At 39.3% G+C, this 27,980-nt stretch overlaps 1 protein-coding gene and 1 pseudogene across 1 annotated transcript in view; both read left to right on the top strand.

Moving 5' to 3' along the window:
• LOC139817702 (uncharacterized) overlaps positions 1–27,980 on the top strand; it is a 214,246-nt gene that overhangs the window by 110,067 nt on the left and 76,199 nt on the right. The window contains exon 4 of the mRNA XM_071785965.1: positions 6,757–6,858. Coding sequence (XP_071642066.1) covers positions 6,757–6,858 — 102 coding nt within the window. The remainder of the gene's footprint in view (positions 1–6,756; positions 6,859–27,980) is intronic.
• Positions 26,769–27,549, top strand: LOC139818104 (uncharacterized; annotated as a pseudogene).

Consider the following 27,980-nt stretch of genomic DNA (forward strand, 5'->3'; position numbering starts at 1 on the left):
TATACTACTACAATATTTGTAATGCGGTGCGATTATTGTTTTATATATCAATACTTTTACATAACTGCTTACAACATTCCTTATTCGTCCTAAAAATCCTATTTTTTCCTACTTTTTTTGCCATGTACCATGCATGCTTCTCGAAAGTTAAATACTTATCTATAATTATGCCTAGATATTTTAGTATCTTGCACTTCTGTGACTGTTTCGTTTTCTATGTATATATTATAATTGGTTCTCTTACTTACTTTTCTAGGGTCATAAATAGCCATAAATACAGTCTTTTTAACATTAATTTTTAACGAATTTTTATTTAACTATTCAGTTAATGCAATCAATATTTCATTTAAGGTTTGAATTATAACATCCATATTGTCACCATATACATATACCATTTTATCGTCAGCAAAGAGTCTGAACCTACATTTTCTGTTCTTATATACCGTAATCACATCATTAATATATAAAATAAACAACAATGGCCCCAATATGGATCCCTGTGGTACTTCTGTCTTAATTTCAAGTCTACCAGACAATATATTCCCAATTTTAACTTGTTGAGTCCTATCCTCCAGGTATGATTCAAACCATCTTACAATTAGTGCCGTTCCCGTTATATCGTACATTTTCAACTTTTTTAATAATTCTTTCCTGTCAATATCAAATGCTCTTTTAAAGTCTATAAACATTACTCCTATTCTTTCATTCTTATCCATTCTTTGTCTCCACTTTATTAGTACTTGAGAGAGAGAGAGAGAGAGAGAGAGAGAGAGAGAGAGAGAGAGAGAGAGAGAGAGATTGATTGATTGATTGATTAAATTTATTATGCCCGAACATTTGCTAAAGGGCAAAATCAAAATCATAGATACATAGGTAAAAACGCAAGAACTATGAATGCATTACAATATGCATTACAATATTGGATGCATTACAATGAACCATTGTAACGTATCCAATATGCTTAAAACTAAACTAAACTAAATTAAACAAAAGAAAAGAATAAGCATGAACAAGATGTAACTAAGTGTAAATTTGATGACACGAATATAACTCGATTGCACAACTAAAATTGCACCGGTAGACGTATAATATAACCTTAACTAATATAACTACTAATGTATGTATAACGCGACTTCTAATTTGTATAACCAGGTAGTGATACTATTGCACTACGAAAATTGCACTGGCAGGCCACAAAGCAACTGCTAACCAGATTCAGTAGCGAATAAATGTAAACGGAGGAGGTTTTTGAAGGATGGAAGGGAAGGTGCAGATGTTATGTTGATAGAAAGAGAATGCCAAAAGCGTATCGCAGAAGGACGAAAAGAGTTCCAATACGTTGCAGTTCTACAAAACGGTATGTTAAAAGTCAGAGACGAACCGAGAAGGCGGTCGGATCTCCTAAGTGATGAGTCAGGCGAAGTGAAGAGCTCGCTCAGGTAGGCAGGAGACTGTAAGAACAAGATACGATAAACCTGACAGCCTAGAAAGTACAGTCTCCTATTCTCAACCGAGAGCTAACCCAGTCGACGCCTGTAGGGCGTGACATGTTCATCACGTCTAAGATTAAAGATGTAGCGTACACAGCAGTTTACAAGTCTCTGCAACTTTATATTTAACTCATTGCTCAAACCGTCGCAGACGAGGCAGCAGTAGTCCACGTGAGGTGTAATCAACGTCGTTACTAACTTAATTCTTAATTCGGTGGAAAAAGAGTTTCTGTTAAATTTCAATCTGTATAACGCATAGTGCACTTTCTGCGATACGTGTGAAATGTGCTTTTTCCAGGACAGAGTAGGCGTAAAAACCACCCCTAAGTTCCTCACTTCGCTAACAAATGGAATGGAAACCTGGTTTACTATAATGGGAGGTAGAAGGCTAAGGTCGATATTCCTCACATAAGCATTACTACCATAGATCATTGCCTTCGATTTAGCCGGATTAAGCTTCAGACCATTAGATTCTGCATAATCAAAGATAGCAATAGCATCTCTATTTATTAACTCCAATCCATGGCGGATGTTGGCAGGAGAACATGAGAGATACACTTGAATGTCGTCGGCAAATAACATATGGCGTGCATGCTGTAACACTCCTCCTATATCGTTGATGAACAGAGAGAATAAAAGTGGCCCGAGTATAGAGCCCTGAGGAACGCCCGATGACGTATGTAGCCACTCAGAGAGATTCCCAGCATCGTCAACTACAGACTGATAGCGTCCAGTCAAGTAAGAGAAAGTCCACATAAGGACAGCATCTGAAAAGCCAATCTCCTTTAACTTGATTAGCAGCTTGAGATGCGGGACCGTATCAAACGCCTTACTAAAATCAAAGAGGATCATAATTACAATAAGACCATTTTCAATCCCTCTTTTGATGTCGTCGCAAACCCGCAGAAGTGCTGTCTGTGTGTTATGACATGGCCGATATGCAGACTGTCTGGGATTTATAAGGTCATGTTCAATTAAGTATTCTGTAATTTGTGCGGCAACAATCCTCTCAAGTAATTTCGACAGCTCTGGTAGATTGGCTATGGGTCTTGTATCGGACGGGGATAATGGTATACGAATCTTTGAATGGGGGCGGATCATCGCACGCTTCCATTGAGATGGAAAAGAGGAAGTTTGCAGTGAGCAGTTGAACAAAGCAATGAGATGCAACGAGATTATAGGCCAAGCAGTCCTCAGAATATAGAGTGATATTCCATCTGAGCCAGATGCATAAGAATGGAGCGGTTCTGCCGAGATAAGTTTGAGAACCATAGCAGGTGTCACAGCAGAGAACACAAACTCTGGTCTCTGAGATGTTCGAGTCACTGAAGAAACAGCAGAGATAAAGTTCGCATACAAACAAGGTGTTTGAGCATTGGAAACTGAAACGTAAAAAGAGTTTAATTGACTGGGCGCAAAAAAGTGTAAAGGAGAGACCAAAGTCGAATTTACAAGACCTAATCGCGCTAGTTCTCTCCAAAGTTTGGAAGGGTCAGTAATATTTTTGAGAGAGTTAAGTTGAAATTCATTTTTGGCACGTTTGATATCCGAATTAAGTTGATTTCTGAAGTGTCTATAAGTGGCATAGTCAAGTAAGTCGCCGGAACGTTTTGCCTGCTTGTATAGCTGGTTGCGAGTACGAATCCGAGCTTTAAGCTCGTCCGTAAGCCATCGCACCGGAGGCCTTCTGATAACAAATGCTTGCTTAGGGGCAAACACATCAAGTGTTCGAAGTAAAGCTCCCGACAGTCTCATAGAGAGCCTCTCAGTTTCACCAACGCCGGTTTGGTCATCCAGTCTCACACCTTTGTCACCAACCGCAGCGGATATAGGATTCTCAATTACAAAGCGAAGATGATCACGGAACTCATCACAATCAATAGATTTATAACAACGTCTTACAATGGTACGGTCAATCGCCAGGCTTGTGCCCAGGGTAAGTGATAATTCGATTAGGTCGTGACCAGCTATAAACGGACACTCAGATCTAGTAAACGACAAGATTTTTTCGCTGTCAACCACCGCTAAAACATCAAGCCACGAGTCAGTAGAGGCCGTGTGGTGCGTAGCTCCCGATTGGACAATATGCATTGCCATACTCGACATAAGTTCGCGCAAGTAGTTAGCCTCAAAGTTGTTTGTAAGAAGGTTGCAGTTAAAGTCTCCTCCAATAATTATGTTCTTATATAAGTGTAAAACACTAAGAAGTGTTTCTGTAAATTCATTTAGAAGAAGACCTTTTGGCCTCTTATAGACCGATGCAAATAATACAGTCTCATTGTTAGGTAGACGGATCTCGCAGATGAGATACTCAGGAGCATCAACATCAACTCTTGCAGAAGTAGCAATAACTGCAACCTTCAGTGAGTTATGCACATAGCAGGCAACTCCACCGCCTCTTCTGCCTACACGATCATGTCGAATCAGAAAATAACCATCCAGGGCCACGAGATCATCAGCGACTTCAGCATTCAGCCACGTTTCAGAGACGGAGATAATATGATGAACATTTGTATTGAAATGTAACCTTACTAAGTCAATGTGACCACGAAGCGAGTTTGCATTAAACTCAGCCACCCGAAGGCCCTGTATTGAAGCGCGACGAACAGCAGGGGAAGTCGCGTTACGCCCACGGCTACATCAATTCAATTTAGCAAGGTCTGAGTCAGAGTCAATATAAGTAACTGGGGCGCCGTCAGATGATCTGACACATATTCGACACCCCCTCGTCCAGACATACTTATGAGACATTTCCTTAGCAATCCGCTTGGTCTGCTGCAATAAGTCATACGTGGCCCTGGATAGCAGTTCATTTACATAAATGTTCCGGTTAGAGTCGACATCACACACCTCATTTTGTTTAAGAGACCGTTTCGCCTTCTTACTAGCAATTATTGTATCACGGACCACACCAGAGGTTAGAGTGAGCACGAACGAGTCTGTACCGGTAGGACCCGAAGAACCGTCAGAAGTTGTAACCGCTTGCCGTTTCCGCGCCATAGATCTGACATTAAGAACGTGGCTAGAAAGATTTGGGATATCAAGCGCTTTAAAAATATTACCGACCAACTCTGAAGGAGTAATCGACAGCTCCTTGGGAACTCCCGAGACAACCAATTTGTTCTCATTCTCGTCACGGGTACACGGAACAGACTGAGCGGCCTTCAGATTCCGGACTTCGCAAGCAAGAGCTGAACTCTCCTGTTCCAGCTTATCGATACGTAACGCACTCTGGGCAACCGTGTCTGCAATGAGTTCTAGTTTATTCAATTTGTCATTAATTTCTCTATTAATACGCCCCTGGTCCTCCATAAAAGCTGAGAGCTTAGCGTCTGAATCTTTCAATTGGTTAAATAGTTTCTCCAGTAGCACGTTGGTTTCAGCCTGCTCCTGTGACCGCGCCCGCCCCTGAGTCGCCGACACTCCACCCGAAAAGTCAAAAGATTGTGGAGGGAGGGAGGGAGGGAGGGAGGGAGGAAGAGAGAGAGAGAGAGAGAGAGAGAGAGAGAGAGAGAGGGAGAGAGTAAGGATAAATAATAGAGATTCGTCAACCTTCTCTACAGAAGGTGTCCGGCAGGGATGCATTCTATCGCAGCTGCTCTTCAACATCTATGGAGAGTTTGCAATGAGGCAAGCCCAGATGATTGGGACAAGGGAGTATCAATTGGCGGTAAGAAGTTCAACAACCTTTGCTATGCCGATGACACCACGCTAATTGCGTCCTCGGAACAAGAACTGGCCGAAATGATTCAAAAAGTTGAGAAAGCCAGCCAAGCGATTGGATTAACATTGAATCGGCAGAAAACCAAAGTCATGATTGTTGATCGTGCTAATAATAATCGTCCAGATATACGGGAGGTCGCCAGATGTGAGGTCGTGGACAGGTATGTATATCTGGGCACACTGCTGGTCAACAACGGTGGCTGCACAGAGGAAATCAGACAAAGGATCGAGATGGCGAGGAAGGCACTGAAGCGGCTGGATGGGATGTAGAAGAACAAAAACATAACAACTAACACTAAAAAGAGGCTAGTGCAAAGTCTTGTGTTCCCTGTATTTTCTTACGGGTCCGAAGCCTGGACCATTTTGGAGAAGGACAGAAGGAGGATTGAGGCCTTTGAAATGTGGTGCTGGCGGCGGATTCTCCCGGTACCATGGACGGATATGCGAACAAATGTGTCCATATTAAAGGAGCTTAAAATAATGAGAAGACTGTCGACGACAACCTATGACAGAATCTTCCAGTACTTTGGGCACGTAGTGAGACGAGAAACAGGTCTGGAAAAAATCATTGTAGAAGGAAAGGTTGAAGGTACACGTCCTAGGGGAAGAGCCCCAAACCGATGGGTGGATCAAATCAAGAAGATCACGGGGACCACACTTCGCGGGACTTCCTTGAAGGCGCTAAAGAGGACAGACGAAAATGTGAAGCAACAAAGTCAAAATGATATAATCTGTCCAGATATATGTTTAAATTGGAATTTTTAAGGCGTTGTGTTAGATGGGAATAATTAGGGGTAGTTTTTTTATGGAAGGGGCAGTGCAACTTTGAAAATGGAGCAACAAATTAGCAACAAAAGAGCACTAAATTTCTGTATGTTTTATTCGACTGTGCTAAAGTGGCTGTGTCAGTTTAACAGACATACAAATGTGGTCTGTTCGGGTACATTTCTCTACAAGTAGAAAACTGAAAACTTTTCTACTATATGCGACTATCATGCTAAACTTCAGATTTTACTGTAGAGCAATAACAAGTTGATTAATATATAACTTGCCTCCAGAAATTCAATTTTTTTCGTTAGCTCCGTTATATCATCAAGCCCTTTAACTCATCTCATATCCAAACCGTTTTATTTCATTTGACATGTGCAATACCTACGTGTTCACAAAAAAACAGTGCTCATATATTATCTGAATATCTGCACTATCCTCATATCTACGCTATTCGGATATTCGCATTATCCGGATATCTGCATTATCCAGATATTCGAGATATTCGAACATATTCTTACGGATTATCTCCAAATATTCGGATATCTGGATGATCCAGATACCGAACATTTGTTATATCCATTACCCAAATATTTGAATAATTTTTATTAAAATAATAGTCCTAATGTTAAGAATGTGAATTAAACTGTATTGGTAGGATAGGCTTGTTTCTAGCGTTTGCTTTTTGCTAAATAATAAAACATTTGAAATAAAATATGTATGTATGTACATTGTACATGCAAATCAAATTAATTATTTGTCTTATTTAATTTAGAAACAATCTTGGACAGTAACAGCTCAATTTATTTGTATGGTATTGGGCGGATGCGAGAGGCTTTATATTACAGCTTGGCCGGCAGATGATTTGGCAGAAATAGTGAGTAATTACCAAATTAAAAATTTATTCGTCATAATCCTCTTTTATGTTTTTTTTTATAATAAAAAATATGTAATAGAAAAATATGTATTAATCACACTGTTCCTTAGTAACTAGAAAGGACCTCGCACAACTCTTGTGGAAATTGGATTTCGGTGAAATTGGCTGAAACTTTGGAAATAAATACCCGGGAAAAAACCTCTTATTTGTTCATATTAGTTCATATTAGTTCATATTAATAAATATATATCTATATTTGATCATATTAGAAATGGAAAATATAATCTTAAACAATATTATATGGCCATATATAAAAATATATAATTATACAAGATGTAACAAAAAGGTTGTCCGCTTTAAGGGTGAATAATACACATCAAAATAATGAAAAAAGTTTTTATCAACATAGGTCCGCAAATGATCTCCTACCGAGTTATGGGCATTACAACTTTTAAGCTTAAATTCGGTTTATTAACAAACAAAATACGTTTTAAGTTGTCAAAATACGTACAAAAATTGAAGAAGATGTTCAAAGTGACATCCTTGCATGACAATACATTGCACAGTGGGACGGGAGACCCGAAAAAGTGGCCAAAAGTCGACTTCAATAATCAAACCTGATACATTTTTTATCTTTATGTAGACAATATGAAGTACTTATTTTGAAAGTTTCATAACAATTAAATAAAAGCCATTTATTTGACAACGATTTGAAATCAATATTTCGCATAAAAGAATAACGAATCATTCATTCAATTAATTAATTATTTATGATGTATTTACCAAAATTTTGAAAATTTCTTTGCTCTATTACACTACTTGCACATTGACTATTCATGAAAAATGTCTGTACTTCAGAGAAAAAAGGAAGTAGAATTCCGAAACATGAGAATTGTATATTATTATCGAATTTTCGAACTTTTTGCTTTTTTCCGAATCGCGGCAACTTGCGGCAATTCATCCGATCAGGAAAATCAAGGTATCATTGGATTCCTCAAAATATGCGCTTAAAGAAAAATCGGCTCATTTTTGCTCGAATTCATATTCTTCGAAGAAATTCGTCATTGAACGGATCGCAAGGCATCGATCAGCACGTGCACGCCACATTAAGCTGGGAGATCCGAAAGAGTGGCCAAAGTCACCTAATCTCTTTCAAACTTGTACTCTATAGGTTTTTGGGGTCGCTGATTCCGAATCTGATGTCAAAAATTGTAAATTCAAAATGGCGGATCCAATATGGCGACTGAAACTACTTTTTTGGATCGAATATGTATGAAAATTGGTACTAAAGAGTTTTCGGGATCGCTGATTCCGAATCTGATGTCAAGAACTGTAAATTCAAAATGGCGAATCCAAAATGGCGACCAAAACTACCTTTTTGGATCGAATATGCATGAAAGTCGGTACTAAGGGATTTTCGGGGTCACTGATTCCGAATATAATGTCAAGAACTGTAAATTCAAAATGGCGGATCCAATATAACGACCGAAACTACCTTTTTGGATCGAATATGCAAGTCGGTGCTAAGAGGTTTTCGGGTCGCTGATTTCGAATATAATGTCAAGAACTGTAAATTTGAAATGACGGATCCAATATCAAATTCGGTGACCAAAATTAATATTAATTATCGGTTCTTGAAACTCAGTACTTAAATAGTCAACAATATGGGGTACTTTTTTAATGTGAGTCCCTTGTTTCTCAATTCTTGATTCTTTTTTGCTGCAAGTCTCCTCAAGCCTTTTCTATGACGAACTACTCTTCTCCTGATAACTGTATTTCATCTAAGTTTGATATAAATTCTGAAAAACCAGATAAATCTTCCTGAAGTTCATCTTCAGAAGCAATACTGCTTGTTGCATCTGTATTAGGAATTGCAAAAAGCTCTACAACATCTGGGGGGAGGGGCAGTCGTTTCTGGTTTTTAATCCGCTTCTCAAGGCTTATTGATGACACTACTGGATCTGAAGTGTCCATTACGCGGTAAAAGATATTTTCAAGATTTGTTTCACGATTATGTTTTCTACTGTGATCCCTCCTATATCTCTTGTAGTCTTTGTTCCTGGCTTCCGAAGCTTCTTCGCCAAGCATTCCGACAGGCAATAAGCTTGTTGAAATAATTTCGGCACCGTGCATCAAGATCTTGTGCACTGTTGATGGCATTGGATACCATGGATAGCATGTGACATATAGCTCAGCTGTAGCATGGCATAATTCTTCGAAACGATTCGGATCAAGTGGAAGCTGGCAAGATAAAGCAATAAGAATTGTTTTGAATTTGTGTATTAACTGGCGATCCAGATTAAGACAATCAGCAAACAAATCTGGATTTTTGAAAGCTCGACGAGCTTTCACAAATTCAAAACAATTCTTATTGCTTTATCTTACCAGCTTCCACTCGATCCGAATCGTTTCGAAAAATTATGCCATGCTACAGCTGAGCTATATGTCACATGCTATCCATGGTATCCAATGCCATCAACAGTGCACAAGATCTTGATGCACGGTGCCGAAATTATTTCAACAAGCTTATTGCCTGTCGAAATGCTTGGCGAAGAAGCTTCGGAAGCCAGGAACAAAGACTACAAGAGATATAGGAGGGATCACAGTAGAAAACATAATCGTGAAACAAATCTTGAAGATATCTTTTACCGCGTAATGGACACTTCAGATCCAGTAGTGTCATCAATAAGCCTTGAGAAGCGGATTAAAAACCAGAAACGACTGCCCCTCCCCCCAGATGTTGTAGAGCTTTTTGCAATTCCTAATACAGATGCAACAAGCAGTATTGCTTCTGAAGATGAACTTCAGGAAGATTTATCTGGTTTTTCAGAATTTATATCAAACTTAGATGAAATACAGTTATCAGGAGAAGAGTAGTTCGTCATAGAAAAGGCTTGAGGAGACTTGCAGCAAAAAAGAATCAAGAATTGAGAAACAAGGGACTCACATTAAAAAAGTACCCCATATTGTTGACTATTTAAGTACTGAGTTTCAAGAACCGATAATTAATATTAATTTTGGTCACCGAATTTGATATTGGATCCGTCATTTCAAATTTACAGTTCTTGACATTATATTCGAAATCAGCGACCCGAAAACCTCTTAGCACCGACTTGCATATTCGATCCAAAAAGGTAGTTTCGGTCGCCATATTAGATCCGCCATTTTGAATTTACAGTTCTTGACATTATATTCGGAATCAGTGACCCCGAAAATCCCTTAGTACCGACTTTCATGCATATTCGATCCAAAAAGGTAGTTTTGGTCGCCATTTTGGATTCGCCATTTTAAATTTACAGTTCTTGACATTATATTCGGAATCAGCGACCCCGAAAACCCCTTAGTACCGACTTTCATGCATATTCGATCCAAAAAGGTAGTTTTGGTCGCCATTTTGGATTCGCCATTTTGAATTTACAGTTCTTGACATTATATTCGGAATCAGCGACCCCGAAAACCCCTTAGTACCGACTTTCATGCATATTCGATCCAAGAAGGTAGTTTTGGTCGCCATATTGGATCCGCCATTTTAAATTTACAGTTTTTGACATCAGATTCGGAATCAGCGACCCCAAAAACCTATAGGGTACGTGTTTGAAAGAGATTAGATTACTTTATTAATTTTGGCCACTTTTTCGGGTCTCCCGTCCCACTGTGCATTGTTCGGTTCAGCTCCTCATGTTCGCCCTAACATTCATATGTCAAGGTCAAGGTCATTGGCGAGGGGGTGTTTTTGTACATAATTACCCGTATTTTTGCACATCCATCCTGTACACGTTGGTACCAAAGCGAATAAACCGAACAATGTATTGTTCATGCAAGAATGCCATTTCAAACATCTTTAATTTTTGTACGTATTTTGACAATTTAAAACGTATTTTGTTCGTCGATATACCGAATTTAAGCTCGAAAGTTGTAATGCCCATAACTCGGTAGGAGATCATTTACAGACCTATGTTGATACGAACTTTTTTCATTATTTTGATGTGAACTATTCACCCTTAAAGTAGCGGACAACCTTTTCGTTACACCCTGTATATGGCCATATATGAGCATATATGATTATATACCCGGGAAAAAATATCTCTTATTTGTTTATATTAGTTTATATTAGTAGGTATATAATTATATATATATATGTATATATGTATATATATATATATATATATATACGGTCATATAAAAAATGGAAATATAATCTTGAACAATATTATATTGCTATATATAAAAATATATGATTATATTCCATAAAACCTCTTTAAGTATAACCTTACATAGTCAAAAATGATAGAATGTTGAACGCCAATATAGATTAACAATAATAAGAGGTTTTATTTCGGCTTAATTGGTTATTATATAAAGGTGACACAAACGTTACGACGTTTCGATCCTTATCAAGCAATCTACAAAGCAATTTGGTCTGAGGTCATAATTAATGTCATATTTTAAAATTAACGGAGCAAAGTTAAAAACAAGGTAATACCTACTAATAAAAGACTCTCACTCTCACATTAAACCCACGAAGATTTTTGCCGAAAAAATCATAAATGTAAGATGTAGAATGTCGATGGTAGTGACTTGAATTGATGCAGTGTAAATGTGAAAATTAAAACCATTCTGTCGTTGTAAGAAGTGGCGCACGTATAGTCGAAGCGAGCATGTTCATGCGACTAACATTGAAAATAAACGGACGGGTTTTAATAAATAAATTGAAGAACATCAGAAGGGGGGTTATGAACATAAACATTGGTCGAACGAGAAAACAAATCAAGCGATCGCGATAACATTGTCATATATGGGATTTAAGTTATCCGTGTCTTTTTGAAGATTGATCGTATCGGTCCGTCTTTTTATGAAAAATGTCTCGACTATTTCACGTTTTCTGGTGTTCTTCTCTTTATGTATTAGCTGGTTATCCGGGTTTCGCCCCAAAGGACATATGTAATAAGACACGTAAATAGTCTCTCTCTCTCTCTCTCTCTCTCTCTCTCTCTCTCTCTCTCTCTCTCTCTCTCTCTCTCTCTCTCTCTCTCTCTCTCTCTCTCTCTCTCTCGCTCTCGCTCTCGCTCTCGCTCTCGCTCTCGCTCTCGCTCTCGCTCTCGCTCTCGCTCTCGCTCTCGCTCTCGCTCTCGCTCTCGCTCTCGCTCTCGCTCTCGCTCTCGCTCTCGCTCTCGCTCTCGCTCTCGCTCTCGCTCTCGCTCTCGCTCTCGCTCTCGCTCTCGCTCTCGCTCTCGCTCTCGCTCTCGCTCTCGCTCTCGCTCTCGCTCTCTCTCGCTCTCGCTCTCGCTCTCTCTCTCTCTCTCTCTCTCTCTCTCTCTCTCTCTCTCTCGCTCTCTCGCTCTCTCTCTCTCTCTCTCTCGCTCTCTCGTTCTCGCTCTCTCTCCCTCTCCCTCTCCCTCTCTCTCTCTCCCCCTCTCTCCCTTTCTCCCTCTCCCTCTCCCTCTCTCTCTCTCTCCCCCTCTCTCCCTTTCTCCCTCTTTCCCTCTCTCCCTCTCTTCCTCTCTCTCTCTTTCCCTCTCTCCCTCTCTCCCTCTCTTTCTCTCTCCCTCTCTTCCTCTCTCCCTCTCTAAAATAACCTAAAATAACGGATCATGCATGGCTAAAAGTAAAATTTAATATGAATAAAAAGAGAAATAAATCTAAAGAATTTAGAGGCAAGGACTATAGTAAATTTAATGTAGATGAATTTCTTAGAATAATGGAAGAAAGAACTGAGCAAGGTCAGGGGCTAGATATAAGTATAAGAGCGGAGAGATTTGTTAATAGTATAGGAATTATGAAAAATTTTGAGCCAATTAGCGCAAGAGACCTGGAACAAATTGTTAGGGAACTACCACAAAAGAACGGAACAGAGGAAGGGATAAATAGTGATATACTGAAAATGGTGCTACCTGTGATAAAAGATGAGTTTGTAGGGGTAATAAATGATTCGCTTAGGACAGGTAAATTTCCAGAAGGATGGAAAACATCCACGATAATACTGTTGCGCCCGTGCCGAGACGCCCGGTAGAAGCCCGAAAAGCAGTCGCGAAGCGCTGCGTGACGTCGAGCCTTGACGACGAGCTGTTGCGTTTGTTTGTTTACTTCTGCCGTCTGTCAGATTCTCCGCCGGGCCTTCGAACCGTTCAGACGTGTTCACGAGCCATTGTTCTATTACATTACTGCATTAAACGAGTTCTTTTCTATTTGTATTTATTCCCGGTAACGGGATTGCGCGCCGCGTTCGCGAGTGAGTGCGTGAGAGTGTGTGCTGCGAACGCGCGGTCGAGCGCAACAATACCAATACCAAAGGTGAACAAACCAAAAAAAGCGAGCGAGTATAGACCGATATATGAAAAAGTATTAGAGTTAGTTGTAAAAAAACAGTTGAATAAATTTCTAGAAGACAATGAAATAATAACCGAATACCAATCGGGATTTAGGAAACAGCAGTCGTGTGAGACAGCAATTCAAAGTTTTATCGAGGAATGGAAGTTGATAATTGAGGAGAAAAAAATGGTGGGGGTGTTATTCCTGGATCTCAGGAGAGCGTTTGAGACAATAGATAGGGTAAGATTAGTGGAAAAATTATATCAGTATGGAATAAGAGGAGTGGTACTGGAATGGATAATATCGTATTTAAGTAATAGAAAGCAGCAAGTTAGATTCAATGATATATGTTCTAAAATAATTGAGACAGTATATGGCGTGCCACAGGGATCCGTATTAGGACCTCTATTGTTTATTTTGTATATAAATGATATAGTTAAAGTCTGTCCGGAGGGAAGTATATTTAGATTATTTGCAGATGACACGACCGCAAGTGTAACAGGAGAAAGTTGTGAGGAATTAGAAATAAAACTAAATATGGAGCTCGGTATACTTGAAGAATGGATGAATGTGAATATGTTAAAAATAAATGCAGATAATACCAAATATATGATAATTAGAAGTATAAGAAAAGAAATAAAAACAGACATAATAGTAAAAAGTTTGGATGGAACTATAATTGAGTGTGTCGAGATAACGAAACATCTGGGTGTAATGATCGATAGTAAACTCCGTTGGGAGAATCACTGTGATTATATGTTAAAGAAAATAGGGAAAAAAGTGAGTTTTCTGAATAGAATAGAAAATGATATGTCGGTGTACACTCGATGTACTGTGTATAAGTCTATCATAGCGCCTCACTTTGAATATTGCGCAACGATGTTAGTAGGCATGGGTGAAACGCAATTGAATCGACTGCAAGTGGCACAAAACCGTGCCATGAGAGTCATACTGCAATGCTCGCGATATACAAAGGTAGAATTGATGCTGCAAACCCTTAAGTTTGTGAATGTAAGACAGAGGCTAATGTACAGTGTATGTATTTTTATTTTTAAGATAGTAAGAGGCATAATGCCAAAACATTTAAGTAATAGGATAGAAATAGTAGGAGATGTGAGTGGACGGCAAACGAGGCAGGCTGAGAATATTAGAATTCAATATCGCAGGACGAGAAGCGCACAGAAAAGTCTATTTTATGAAGGTTTGAATATGTATAACGCCCTACCGTTAGAAATTAAGCAATGCGAAAGAATTGAACCATTCAAACGTAGGTTAAGAGAATATATTGTACCTCATGTAGAGGAATTAATTTAAGGATATTTTATGTAAAAATAGCCGAGAAGGCTAATAAAGCTCAATCAATCAATCCCTCCCTCTCTCCCTCTCTCTCTCTCCCTCTCTCTCCCTCTCTCTCCCTCTCCCTCTTTCTGCCTCTCTCTCCCTCTCCCTCCCTCTCTCTCTCTCTCTCTCTCTCTCTCTCTCTCTCTGTGAGTATTATCATTTATCTGTATTCTTGCTCCTGCTTTAATTGAATATTGCTGCTGCCGTCAGTTGCCTCCGGGCTATTTTGTTGCAGGTATAAGCAAGTTTTTTATTGCTTGTCACGTGCAATATTCAGTTTCATAGTACTTGCTGCCTGAATCTGAGCATTTTGATGACAAGTGTTATTGATTATTATAACCTTATTCTCGGAATTATCCTGAAAACAACGTCAACCTCTGATGCGCATGCGTCTGGAATCGCTGTCGATCTTCTTTATCTGTATGCTATTAGAGCACGTGCTGAGTAAATGCTGATTGGCTGCTGGATATATGCATGCTGTTACCTGAATGACACCTGGTATGATCTTTAAGAGCCACTGTGATCTGGGTGACTTCCGATTGGCTGTGTGACGCATGCTGCTATCTGAGTGACACCTCGTGTGATCTTTGAGCTGCTGTGATCTGGGTGACTCCTGATTGACTGTGTAACATAACACCGTGCTTGCGGATCTAGGGACTTTTCAAAATCTGTGTCATCTTTTGTCGATCGTTTGACGGGGATGCAGCGTGTGTGCACTAAGTGCAAAAAATCGATCGCGACCATATCGATTGAGTGCGAATGCTCAAAGGTGTTTCATCCCGGTTGCATTAAGTCATATTCTCTTTATAGGTACGCTGACACTTGTAAGTCATTAGCTGAATCTTCGAACATACCTTTCACACCTGAAGTTGAGAACGCCGCGCGATTATTTGATTTTGATTTTGCAAATATGTCTACGCCGCCACTGCAATCAAAATTGCAAACTAATGCTACAACCAATGAACTGCTGCACAGACTATGCGAACAAATAAAGAATTCAGACGCGAAAATATCTGCGTTTATGGAGGATCAGCGAAGAACGAATAATGAGGTAAATGACAAGCTAAGCAAGCTAAACAGTATTGCTGAAACTGTGGCCAACAACACTGCGTATTGCTAAACTAGAACAGGAAAGTTCTTCACTGGCGCGAGACATCCAAGCGCTAAAGAATACTCAGCCCATCGAACATGCGGAGGATGAGAACAAAATAATTATTTCTGGAGTACCGGCAGCTTCGTCGATTGATCCGACGGCGCTAGTGAACAGCATACTCGGTGTCCTGGACATACAACATCTTTCCTGTCATGTTCTTAATGTCAGACCCATTATGCGGAAATCTCAGCCTGAGGCGGCTCCTGGCCGATCCTTGAAGACTAAGGATACTGGTTCGCTTGTGGTCACTGTGGCGTCTGGCACTGTCCGTGAAGCGATAATCTCAAGGAAAAGAGCTAGGCGTGTGCTTAAGCAAGGTGAGGTATGTGGGAACGGCTCTGATCGCAATGTATATGTCAACGAGATGTTACCTAAGGCCATGATCTATTGCAGCACACGAAACGTGTTGCCAAGGAGAAGTCATACAAATATGTTTGGGTCAGGGGAGGTCGCATATGCGTCAGATCCTCTGATGGGACCCCTATAATCTATATTAAATCGGAAAAAGATCTAACTGACTTAGTTTGACTGTATCGAGCGGGAAACACGGCAGCGGCTGCTCGGGGAGGCGTAACCAGGAGCTCTTACTTTTGTGTCGCACAGTTCAATGCCAACTCTCTTCGGGGTCACATTGATCTTGTCAGACTGCAATTCAATACGAACTCTCATCATATTATCTCTGTATCTGAGACATGGCTTAATGCTGACATCTCTGACGACCTTGTGGCGTTACATGGATACTTTTTGGTTCGTCATGATCGTGATAATAGGAGAGGTGGAGGAGTCGCCTGCTATATTCACAACACACTTAAAGCCAGGGTTATTGCTGTTTCTGCAGGGGTGGAAAATGCTCCTGAGTACCTTATTATGGATATTCGTCTACCTAATGATGAGGCTGTATTGTATGCGTCGGTCTATAGAAAACCAAAGGGTCTGTTGTTGCATGATTTTGAAGAAGCAATCACGGGAGTTATGCACTTATACAAGAATATTATTATTAGCGGCGAATTAAATTGTAACCTTCTTTCTACTAATTATGAAGCAAGATACCTCCGTGAACTAATGTCAAGCATGTCAATGAGTATTGTGCGCTCTGGCGCTACACATCACACAGCCACCTCTGACTCGTGGCTTGACGTCTTCGTGGTAGATGGCAGCAATAAAGTCCGGGCTTTTGTCAAATCTGAATGCCCATTTATAGCTGGACATGACCTTGTTGAACTGTCGCTCTCACTGAGGACAGGTTTGGATTTAGAGCGTACTATCTCAAGGCGAAGCTATAGAGGTATTGACGAGGATGAGTTCAGAGACTATCTGCGGTCGATCGAGAGTGGTTCTAAGTTCCGGATGCGCATTTGAACTATTACTGAGGGAGACTTGATGAGCTCTGCGAGGTGTTGTCGGAGACTTTGCTCGAAGCGCTGGATGCGCATGCACCGATGCGGGAATTTGTGATTAGGAGACCTCCTGTACAGTGGCTCACTGAGGATCTCGTGACCAGACTACGTGAACGAAATAGATTGTATAAACGTGCGAAGCGTTCGAACAGCTTGCTTGGCTATGCCACCTATAGGCTTTTTAGAAATCAGCTAAATGCGGATATTAAGCGTGCGAAGAGTGAGTTCCAATTTAACTCTCTTATCAGGATCACTGATTCAAACAAGCTATGGAGAGAGCTGGCGCGTCTGGGACTGGTCAAGTCAACTTTAGTCTCTCCTCTGCACTTTTTTGCGTCTGACCAGCTGAACACGTATTTTGCTTCTGTATCTAATGCTCATTCATCATGTACTTATGAGGACTTTGTCTTGGTTACAGCTCACGTTGTTGGACCATCCCTGCGTCCGGAGTTCAACTTTTCTACTGTAATGTTTAGTGATGTCCTTAGGCTCTTTGCAGATGGACCCCTGCACTCTTACGCGTTGGGCTCGGATGGAATACCAATGTATGTCCTGCGAATTGCTTGGTCAGTTGTCGGCCCTTGGCTTTTGGAACTGTTTAACAGATCACTGGAGACCTTCACGTTCCCGTCTAAATGGAAACGTGCCTTGATCCGCCCTTACTCTAAGGTCCGTACTCCATTGTCTCCGTCCGATGCGAGACCAATAGCTAATCTGCCTGAGCTGTCGAAGATCCTTGAAAAGATTGTTGCCTCACAGATTGCACAATATCTAGAAGATTATGACATAGTAAATCCCAGACAGTCTGCGTACAGGCCGGGTCATAACACCCAGTCTGCTCTTTTGCGAGTCTGTGATGACATAAGGAAAGGTATTGACAAGGGTTTGATTACAATCATGGTACTGTTTGATTTCAGTAAAGCCTTCGACTTGGTCCCGCACTTTCGACTTCTCATTAAGTTGAAGGTGATGGGCTTTTCTGATGCTGTTCTGACGTGGCTTTTCTCGTATCTGACTGGAAGGTCTCAGGCAGTAGTGGATGAGACTGGTGAACTTTCCAGTTGGCTGTTTACGTTCTGTGGTGTGCCTCAGGGTTCCGTATTGGGTCCTCCTTTGTTCTCCCTCTATGTGAACGACATAGGTAGTGTCTTGCGCCATTCAGATCATATGATATTTGCTGATGATATTCAAATTTATTACAAGTGTCCACCAGCTTACATTCTTCAAGGTATTGAGCTAATTACCAAAGATGCTAATGCTATCTTTGAATACGCTTGCTCAAATGGACTCAAACTAAACCCGTCTAAATCAAAAGTCATGGTATTTGGGAGTCAGGCACATATTAGCAACATCAACCTCGATATTCTACCACCTGTTATAGTGGATGGTGAGCCCCTGTCTTTTGTGACTGAGGTGAGGAATTTGGGGATGATCTTTACATCTAATCTCTCGTGGAAGAAGCATATTTCGCTTGTCTCACGCAAGGCTCATAATGCGTTACATAAAATCAAGTTCAACAAAAATAGTCTTTCTACCGTGTTGAGAGTGAAGCTTGTTGTTACCTGGGTTTTGCCTCATATCGATTACTGCTGTTTGGTATATCATAGTCTAACTAGTGAGCTAAACACTAAACTTCAGACGCTTGTTAATTGCAGTATACGGTTTATTTTCAATCTAAGGCGTGATGTACATATTACTCCGTATAGGCTGGCTCAGGGTTGAGAACAGGAGGCTTTATTTTCTCGGCTGCGTGATGTATAGAATCATTCACACGCGCTCCCCATTATATTTACGTGAGCTCTTCACTTTGCCTGACCCATCACTCAGGAGGTCTGAACGGCATGCCACTTCTTCTCTAACATTTAGTCTGCCTGCTCATAGAACAGTCACATATAGAAACTCATTCCATATCTCGTCTATATATTTCTGGCAATCTCTTCCGTCTAGCGTTACATCTGCATCTCCTCTTGTATCTTTCAAGAGTCTTCTACGGTCATTCTTACTGGCATCGAAACTCAAGTCTGAGTAAAGTTAAAATCACCGTAATGTTGTGCACTGTTGCGAATTAGATTGAGAGCAAAATGTGGTATAAAGTATTATGTATATATCGTTGTTTACTATATATTACCGTTATTCTGTAATACATGCGTCGATTGGTTGAGTGACCATGTACGTTATATGTACACGAGTGTACAAGTTAAATTTCTCATATATTTTCTGTATACAACGTTAAGTGGCATGTCACTTTCAATACCTATAATATATGTATTATTGCTATGTTACAAATTTGCCCTATAGCTTATGCTTGGGCTTAATAAAAATCATCTATCTATCTATCTATCTATCCTCTCCCTCCCTCTCCCTCTCCCCCTCCCTCTCCCTCTCCCTCTCTTTCCCTCTCCCTCTCTTTCCCTCTCCCTCTCTCTTCCTCCCTTTCCCTCTCCCTCCCTCTCCCTTTCTCTCTCTCTCCCTCTCTCTTCCTCTTCCCCTTCCTCTCTCTCTCCCTCTCCCTCTCCCCCTCCCTCTCCCTCTCCCTCTGGAGAGAGTTAACAAATTGTGTAACGAATATCTGCATAGACCGGGGATAGCCATGAGTGTTATCTAGCCGGAATATGTTGATACATAGATACGAGAACTGCTCATTTCGTACAGAGGTCATCGAAGCCTCGTACGACAGGTAGACATCGGCGGCGAACACAAAACGCTGACGTGTGAAAGTGACGAGTCAATGAACTGTCTCTGCCGATATTAACAGAATGAACGAGGAATACGCCGAGTATCAATGCTCGGCATGTAAGAAGGCGATAAAAACGGAGGTGATAGCATGCAAGTCCTGTGCTAAGCTTTTCTACCATCCAGGTTGTGTATCTAAGCACAAAATTTATGATAGAAACCGCGAATTGGTGTCATGTCCTGGTCCATTCAAGAAGTTCATTATTAGTGATGGTGATAAAGTAGTTGATATAAATAAAACAGCGGCATTGACAGGAAGAACAACGGGACCTGTAAAAATGAGTCCGACGATAAGCAGCGGGAATAAAGTAGCACGAGTGGAGCAGGGGATATCGATAGAAAAATAGATATGCTTGTAAGAACAGTGAAAGAATTAAAAGATGAGGCAGCATGTAAAAAGAAGATCAAGTCAATGATAAAAGAAATAGTCCGTGAGGAGATGGGAGGCATTAAACAGGAATTAGAAGAATTAAGAAAAATGTGGGTGCAAGGGGCATATGGACTATCTGGTGGAGCGTCAAGAAAATATAGCGACGTGATTAAAGACAGGAAGGAGGAAAATATCTTGATTGTAAAACCTAAAGTACAACAAAAGAGTGAAATTACGAAGAAAATAATTAAAGATAAAATTGATATAACCAAGATGGAAATAGGAATCACTAAATTAAGAAAAGGAGGTAAAGGGACAGTGATCTTAGGATGTGAGACGGAAGAAGAGAAAGAAAAGTTAAAGGCGACGGTACAAGCGGCAATGGGTGAGGAGGTCAAGGTCTCGGAGCCACAGAAGAGGAAACCTAAGATTAAAATAATAATTAATGTTGGTGGAGAGGAAATGAAAATAAAGAATGATGAATTGTTAGGTATAATCAAGAAGCAGAATAGAATTGGCGAGGAATGCTGTATGCACTTATTAGCGTAGGAAAGAAACTAGCGGAGTAAGCATGTGAAATCGGCCCTTGATCATACAGAGCTGACATTAATGTCACAAGTTAGTACCAATATGATAAAACTTTCCACCAAATATTATTTAAAAAAATTCATTTTTTTAGAAGTTATGAAGGGAGAAAGTAAAATAAAGAAATGTATTTTTCTCGAAAACCAATTGATCGATCTTGATGAAAAAAATATATGTTATGTAGACTAATAAAACTAATTAACAAAAAAAATGTCTAAAATGTTTGCCAAAAAAAAGATCAAAAAAATATTTGAATTTTTAATATATTTTTTTAGGGTGATATTTTCGAGGTACCCCTTTGAAATTTTTACGAAAATTTCTCTTAGTCCACTATAACATATATTTTTTTCAATTTTTTAAAATGGTGGAACATAGTTAAAAATACGAAAATCGTAAGCGTCGCGTCACTCCGGCGCACAGTGCAGTGCCATTCCGCGTTGCGGGTGTTCGATGTGACTTTAATAGCACATATGTACGTCTGCAATTAGCCTATAATATGTATACTTTTTAATTTTTATAGTTTCCAGAGTTTATCACGTGGAGGTTGCAGTACGGTTTGAAACTCCTTATCGGGGTGCTTTTTTAACGTGAGTCCCCTCGCCTCTCACTATATTTCCGTAAAATCGGGGTGCTTTTTTAACGTGAGTCCCCTCACCTCTCACTACGTTTCCGTAAAATCGGGGTGCTTTTTTAACGTGAGTCCCTTCGCCTTTCACTACGTTTCCGCAAAATCGGGGTGCTTTTTTAACGTGAGTCCCCTCGCCTCACTACGTTTCCGCAAAATCAGGGTGCTTTTTTACACCTTACACCTACGATTTATTTAATCTTCTTCACTATCACTGTCTATTACTGGAATGTTATTTGTTTTCTTAAACAGATCGCTCAGTATTTCTGCTGGTTTTAAAATTTTCGCTAAATATCTTGCATGAGATAGATAATATATAATTGCAGCAATATGACAGCAGCATCTAATTGTTCGTAGCCCATTAGCAATCTGTTTAAGAAAACAAATAACATTCCAGTAATAGACAGTGATAGTGAAGAAGATTAAATAAATCGTAGGTGTAGGGTGAGACGAGCGTGGCTTAGTAGACAGCGCACTGGTTTATTGAGCCAAAGGTCCCGGGTTCGATTCCCGGTAGAGCTAGAAAATTTTATTCGCTCGTTCTCCTCTCGGAAGGCAATGGCAAACCACCGAGAGTATGTCTTGCCACGAAAACTTCTCTAAAAATTGCCGTTCGAAATCGGCGTTAAACTGTAGGTTCCATATACGATGTGTATAATCCACGTGCGCAACACATGTATATGAAGAAAAGTCACCACGCTCGGACACGAGTAATAGGACTGAGGATGGAGGTGTAGGGTGTAGGGTGAATGAGAGGCGAAGAGACTCACGTTAAAAAAGCACCCTGATTTTACGGAAACGTAGTGAGAGGCGAGGGGACTCACGTTAAAAAAACACCCCGATTTTACGGAAATATAGTGAGAGGCGAGGGGACTCACGTTAAAAAAGCACCCCGATAAAAAATTTCAAACCGTACTGCAACCTCCACGTGGTAAACTCTGGAAACTATAAAAATTAAAAAGTATACATATTATAGGCTAATTGCAGACGTACATATGTGCTATTAAAGTCACATCGAACACCCGCAACGCGGAATGACACTGCACTGTACGCCGGAGTGACGCGACGCTTACGATTTTCGTATTTTTAACTGTTTCACCATTTTAAAAAAATTAAAAAAAATATATGTTATAGTGGACACTTTAAGAGAAATTTTCGTAAAAATTTCAAAAGGGTACCTCGAAAATATCACCCTAAAAAAAATATTGAAAAATTCAAATATTTTTTTTGGTCTTTTTTTGGCAAACATTTTGGACATTTTTTTTGTTAATTAGTTTTATTAGTCTACATAACATATATTTTTTTCATCAAGATCGGTCAAGTGGTTTTCGAGAAAAATACATTTCTTTATTTTACTTTCTCCCTGCATAACTTCTAAAAAAATGAATTTTTTAAAATAATATTTGGTGGAAAGTTTTATCATATTGGTACTAACTTGTGACATTAATGTCAGCTCTGTATGATCAAGGGCCGATTTCACATGCTTACTCCGCTAGGCCCTTGTAAGAGGAAAAAATAAAATAAGGATATTAAACAAGGATCCGTAATAATCGAAGTAGATGAAAGCACTCATAAATCACTAACAGAGGAAAGATAAATTTAGGATGGCGACAGTGTCCGATCTTTAATTACATTAGTGTTAGAAGATGTTTTAAATGCTGGGGATATTATTATATTGCCAAGAATTGCACGAGACAGGAAACATGCTATAAATGTGCAGGAAATCATAAGGCGAACTAATGTACAACGGCAAAGAAGAGGTGTGTAAACTGTGTAGGGTTGTGTGGGGTGATGTACAACATGGGGTGATGTGCAACGTTTCCGATTCCTGGTCTGCATGTCGACATTTGACAGAACCGCATACTGCCATCTATTTGTGTCAATAGTACCTTGTTTTAGATAAATAACTCGCGAGATGGCACGCACCCTGGTTTGCTGTACGAAAAGCGAGTTAAATTTCTCGAGCTCAATGTAATTTTCGCTTTTCACATTCATAGTGATTTCGTAAATTGGTTTTAGTCATCTTATAGGTAAATATTTTTATATTGTTAGTTTTTTAAGTACTTTTGATAATCCAAAGCGATTTTGTGATTTTCTTACGTTGTGTTGGTGTCACGCCAGTCCGCGCAAAATAGCGTGTTTGGGGTGATGTGCAACACTCATTTTTCGCTAGTTTATCGCTATTTTACGATTGAACATGTGTATATGAAGTGTTTCAATGCATTTTTCAATGTGTTTAGTCATTATTCCACGAAAGTATAAAAATAAGGGTATCGCTGTTCCGGTCAATTGCGAGCTAATTTGGACAGCAATAAAATTGCTAAAAGGCGATCATTCGGTTGCGTTTTTCCTTTCATTATATTAATTTTTAAGCGATAAATAAATAAGAAATCAAATAAAAAATAATTTTTTTTGTGAAATTTCCATTTGTCAGAGGTCGATTACAATACAGTGAAATTTTTTGTTCACCAGATTTCGATTAATTTGTATTTAAGAAGCCCAAATTTAACATTTAAGTCAATTGATGTCGATATTCATGCATTTTTTACCTTAATTTTACCTGTGTTGCACATCACCCCAAGAAAATTTGAAAATGCTAAAACAGACGTTTTTTTGAAAACTCGAAAAATTTTTAGAAAAAATTTAAAATTTTGAAAATCTAATTACGCAGAATTGTAGTATTTTTTTTCCTCTACATTATACAGCCATGATATATTCAAGAATTTGATTTTTGGATGTTTTCCGAGCAACGAGTGAACGTGTTGCACATCACCCCACACAACCCTACCTTTAAGAATCAGACATGACTTGACGATACAACTTGAAGATAAATGTTAAACACGAGGCGCTGGATTCGGAATGTCCGACATTTAAGAAAGTATTGGGGGAGGAGAAAAAAAAGAGCCGGCTGGGAAAATACAATACAGCAACCACAGGAAGAAGCTGACTTACTCTGGTATACGAAGGCACAAGGCTGTCTGGCGCATAAGGATGAAATTCGACATCAGGTTATGAAGAGGGTGAATCCTGAGATTCGAGAGTTATCCGAGACTAGATTGACTATAGAATGTGATGATAGTGAGGTCAAAGCGTTTGATACAATAGATAGAGTAAGACTAGTAGAAAAATTATATCAGTTTTGTACCGGGGTATAGTATAGTTAGATGTGATGTTAAAAATAGAAATACAGAAGGAGTAATGTTATATGTTAGGGATGATATTAAATTTAAGATAGGTGATAAGAAAAAGATAGTGTCAAGCTGTAGGTGTGTGGTGGTAGAATTGCGAAAAAATTTGTCTAAAGGTGTGACAGCAGTAGAGTATCATTCGCCGAGTGAGTCAAATGGCGATTTTGTGAGATTTCTGGAGGATACGGTTAAAGATTTAATAATAAAGTATGACTGTATAGTGATAGGGGACTTTAATATAGGTATAGTCGAGCGATGATAGAATTAATTTTTTTGAATAAGGAATTAAAGGGACAAGTGAATGAGTAACCTATAATAACGGACCATGCATGGCTAAAAGTGGAATTTAATATGAATAGAAAGAGAAATAAATATAAAAAATTTAACATCGATAATGTAGATTTTGACAGGGTAGAACATTTATGTGATAGGCTAGAAATAGTAGGAAATGTGAGTATGCGAAAGAAACAAGTGAAAGAGAAACATAAAATAACGGACCATGCATGGCTTAAAGTAGGATTTAATATGAATAAAAAAAGAGATAAATATAAAGAAGTTAATTGTACCTCATGTAGAGGATTTAATTTAAGGAAAAACGTGTACCTCATGTAGAGGACTTAATTTAAGGGGGGATTCCGGTTTATAAGGTCAAAATTTTCGATTTTTTTTGGCTTAATCGATAGTTAGACAATTCAAGAATATATTCCCAAAGTTTCAGAGCCCAATTCGAAGTATTTTAAAAGTTATAGAACACATGGTGAGTGAGAGTCGCGCAGATATACGAGCGCTCGACCGGAACGAGCCGCCTGCTCTGTCTCTCGGTTCTTTCGTCCGGATTACTCGGCAAATGTTTAGCTAAAAATAAAGATAAAGATGAAGATAAAGATGTATGTGTTTATTTACAGTAGGAACAGTAAGTGTATGTGTTGTGTTTGGGTTTTGAGGCGTTAGTTTTAACGGTCGGTCTTATTCCGATTCTCGACGAGCAAAGAGCTTCTATTTAGCAAAGATCGTTTGACAGTATTAAATATGTATCCAAAAGGCTCAAGAGGTACTTTGCATCGCGTTTCGAAACCGCGGAAAAGAAAATTTCATGGCAACCAGCATGCCAAGAATAAAAGTGATAATTTGGACACGAGCACCAGTGCGAAAAAATTAAAGACAGCGAGTACTGATAATATTACTGTAAATCCATTACATTGTTATAGAATCATAGAATTTCTTACGGTTTTTGATGCGCTCGCGGAAATTGTCATTTGTAAAATGTGTAAACAAAACGTGAAATTTGAAGAGCGCGGACATAGAGGCTTAGGTTTTAAAATTGTAGTTTCGTGTAACTGCGGGCACAGAGAAATTGCTTCAGGACCACTGATTAATACTGGATACGAGATAAATCGACGGATTGTATTTACTATGAGATTACTTGGTATTGGACGAGAAGGCATAAACATTTTTTGCGGTTTGATGGATATCTGCCAAGGCATATCAATCTCTACATACCATTCGATTACCGAACATATACACACAGCGGCGTCTTTAATGTTTAAATTTACGACAAAAAAAGCTGTTGATAAAGAAAAAGAATTAAATGTACAACAGGGAAGACCTTTAACGGATTTAAAAGTATCTGGAGATGGTTCGTGGAAAAAGCGAGGCTTTAATTCTTTATACGGCGTTGCAACGCTCATCGGCTATTACAGTGGAAAAGTTGTTGATCTCGCCGTAAAAAGCTCCTACTGTCAAGGTTGTGTATTGTGGAATAAGAAAAAGAATACTGATGCGTATGTCGAATGGTACGAACAGCATGAAGAGACGTGCTCTGCAAATCATGAAGGTTCCGCGGGCAAAATGGAGGCAGACGCGATCAACGAAATGTTTTCATCGTCTGAGGAGAAATTTGAAGTGAGATATGTAAATTTCATTGGAGATGGCGATTCTAAAACTTATAAGTCCATTTTGACTTTGAATCCGTATGGCAAAGATTGTCCCGTAAAAAAAAGTGAGTGCGTCGGACACGTTCAGAAGCGGATGGGGACACGGCTGCGAAATATAAAAAAAAAGGAGAAGCTTGGCGGCAAGGGGAGATTGAACGATCTCGTCATAAAGAAATTAACCACTTACTATGGTTTAGCCATAAGACGAAATGTACATTCTGTTGGTGGTATGAAAAAAAGCATAATGGCAACACTCTACCATTATTGCTCGACCGATGAAAATCCGAAACATGAAAATTGCCGCGCAGGCGCCGACAGTTGGTGCGAGTGGCGCAAAGCTGAAGCCGCCGGTCAACTCGTAAATTATAAACATCCTGCTCCAGTTATAAAGCCTGATATTGAGAAACACCTTACTTCGATCTATGAAGATCTTTCCAATGAAGATCTTTTGACTAGGTGTTTAGGCGGGCACACACAAAACTCCAATGAATCTTTAAATTCGACTGTGTGGCGTATCGCTCCTAAACACCTCAATTCGGGCTTTGAAATTATTCAAATCGCTGCATATTTGGCTACTGGCATCTTTAATGAAGGCTACACTGCCATTTTATTAATGATGCAGTTATTAGAAATCAATATCGGCCAGCAGTGCAAAATGTTTGCTGATAATTACGATGCGCAGAGAATTGCGAGAGGGGAGCGGCGGCGAAGCAGCCCGACCAAGGAGGCTCGCACAGCTCGTAGACTGGAGCAAATGCAGCAAAACAAATTTTTTGAAGAAGCTGAAGGCTTGCAGTATGGCATTGGTATAGCTGATTAGCATAAGATTGCGGTAAGTCACCAATAAATGATATTTTTTTGTACCGCAAACTTTAAACGCGTTTTTCTCGAAATGTCATTTTCGTACTTTCTTAAAATCTGCGGGAAAGATAGAGAAAAAACTAATTGATCAATCGACTTGATTCAAAGTGCGTCAGCTAAAGAATGAACAACCATTCTATGTAAACCACCATTATTGGTAAAAATATTAATTTAAATAATTGTTATTGCATAAAAACGGAGGATATTTTTTCTCAAAAATGTCATGTTTTTGTTCAAATGCTAAAAAATTTTGTATTTTACAGTTTTTTAACCATATTGTTGGTTCACATAGAATAAAAATATATAAGAATTAATAATCTTTTTTGTTTTTTTGTCTCAGATCAAAATTGTGGGCTACATTTTTCCCGCAGATTGGCAACTCGGTTGGCGAGGCGCTCCGATTAGAGATATACTACGGCGCCATTTTGCAATTATTTTATAATATAAAATTTTTTTTTACCTCTTCAAATAAGCAGTAAAACACTGTAAAAGTTTTAGAAACCTCAACTGCATTATTGTCAATAAAAAAAATTCATAAAATTCTCCTTTTTTCTAGCCTCCTAAACCAGAATCCCCCCTTAAGGAAAAACCGAGTTATGTAAATAGCCGAGAAGGCTAATAAAGCT

The sequence above is a fragment of the Temnothorax longispinosus genome, chromosome 8, assembly GCF_030848805.1.
Source record: "Temnothorax longispinosus isolate EJ_2023e chromosome 8, Tlon_JGU_v1, whole genome shotgun sequence".
Classification (NCBI taxonomy): Eukaryota; Metazoa; Arthropoda; class Insecta; order Hymenoptera; family Formicidae; genus Temnothorax; species Temnothorax longispinosus.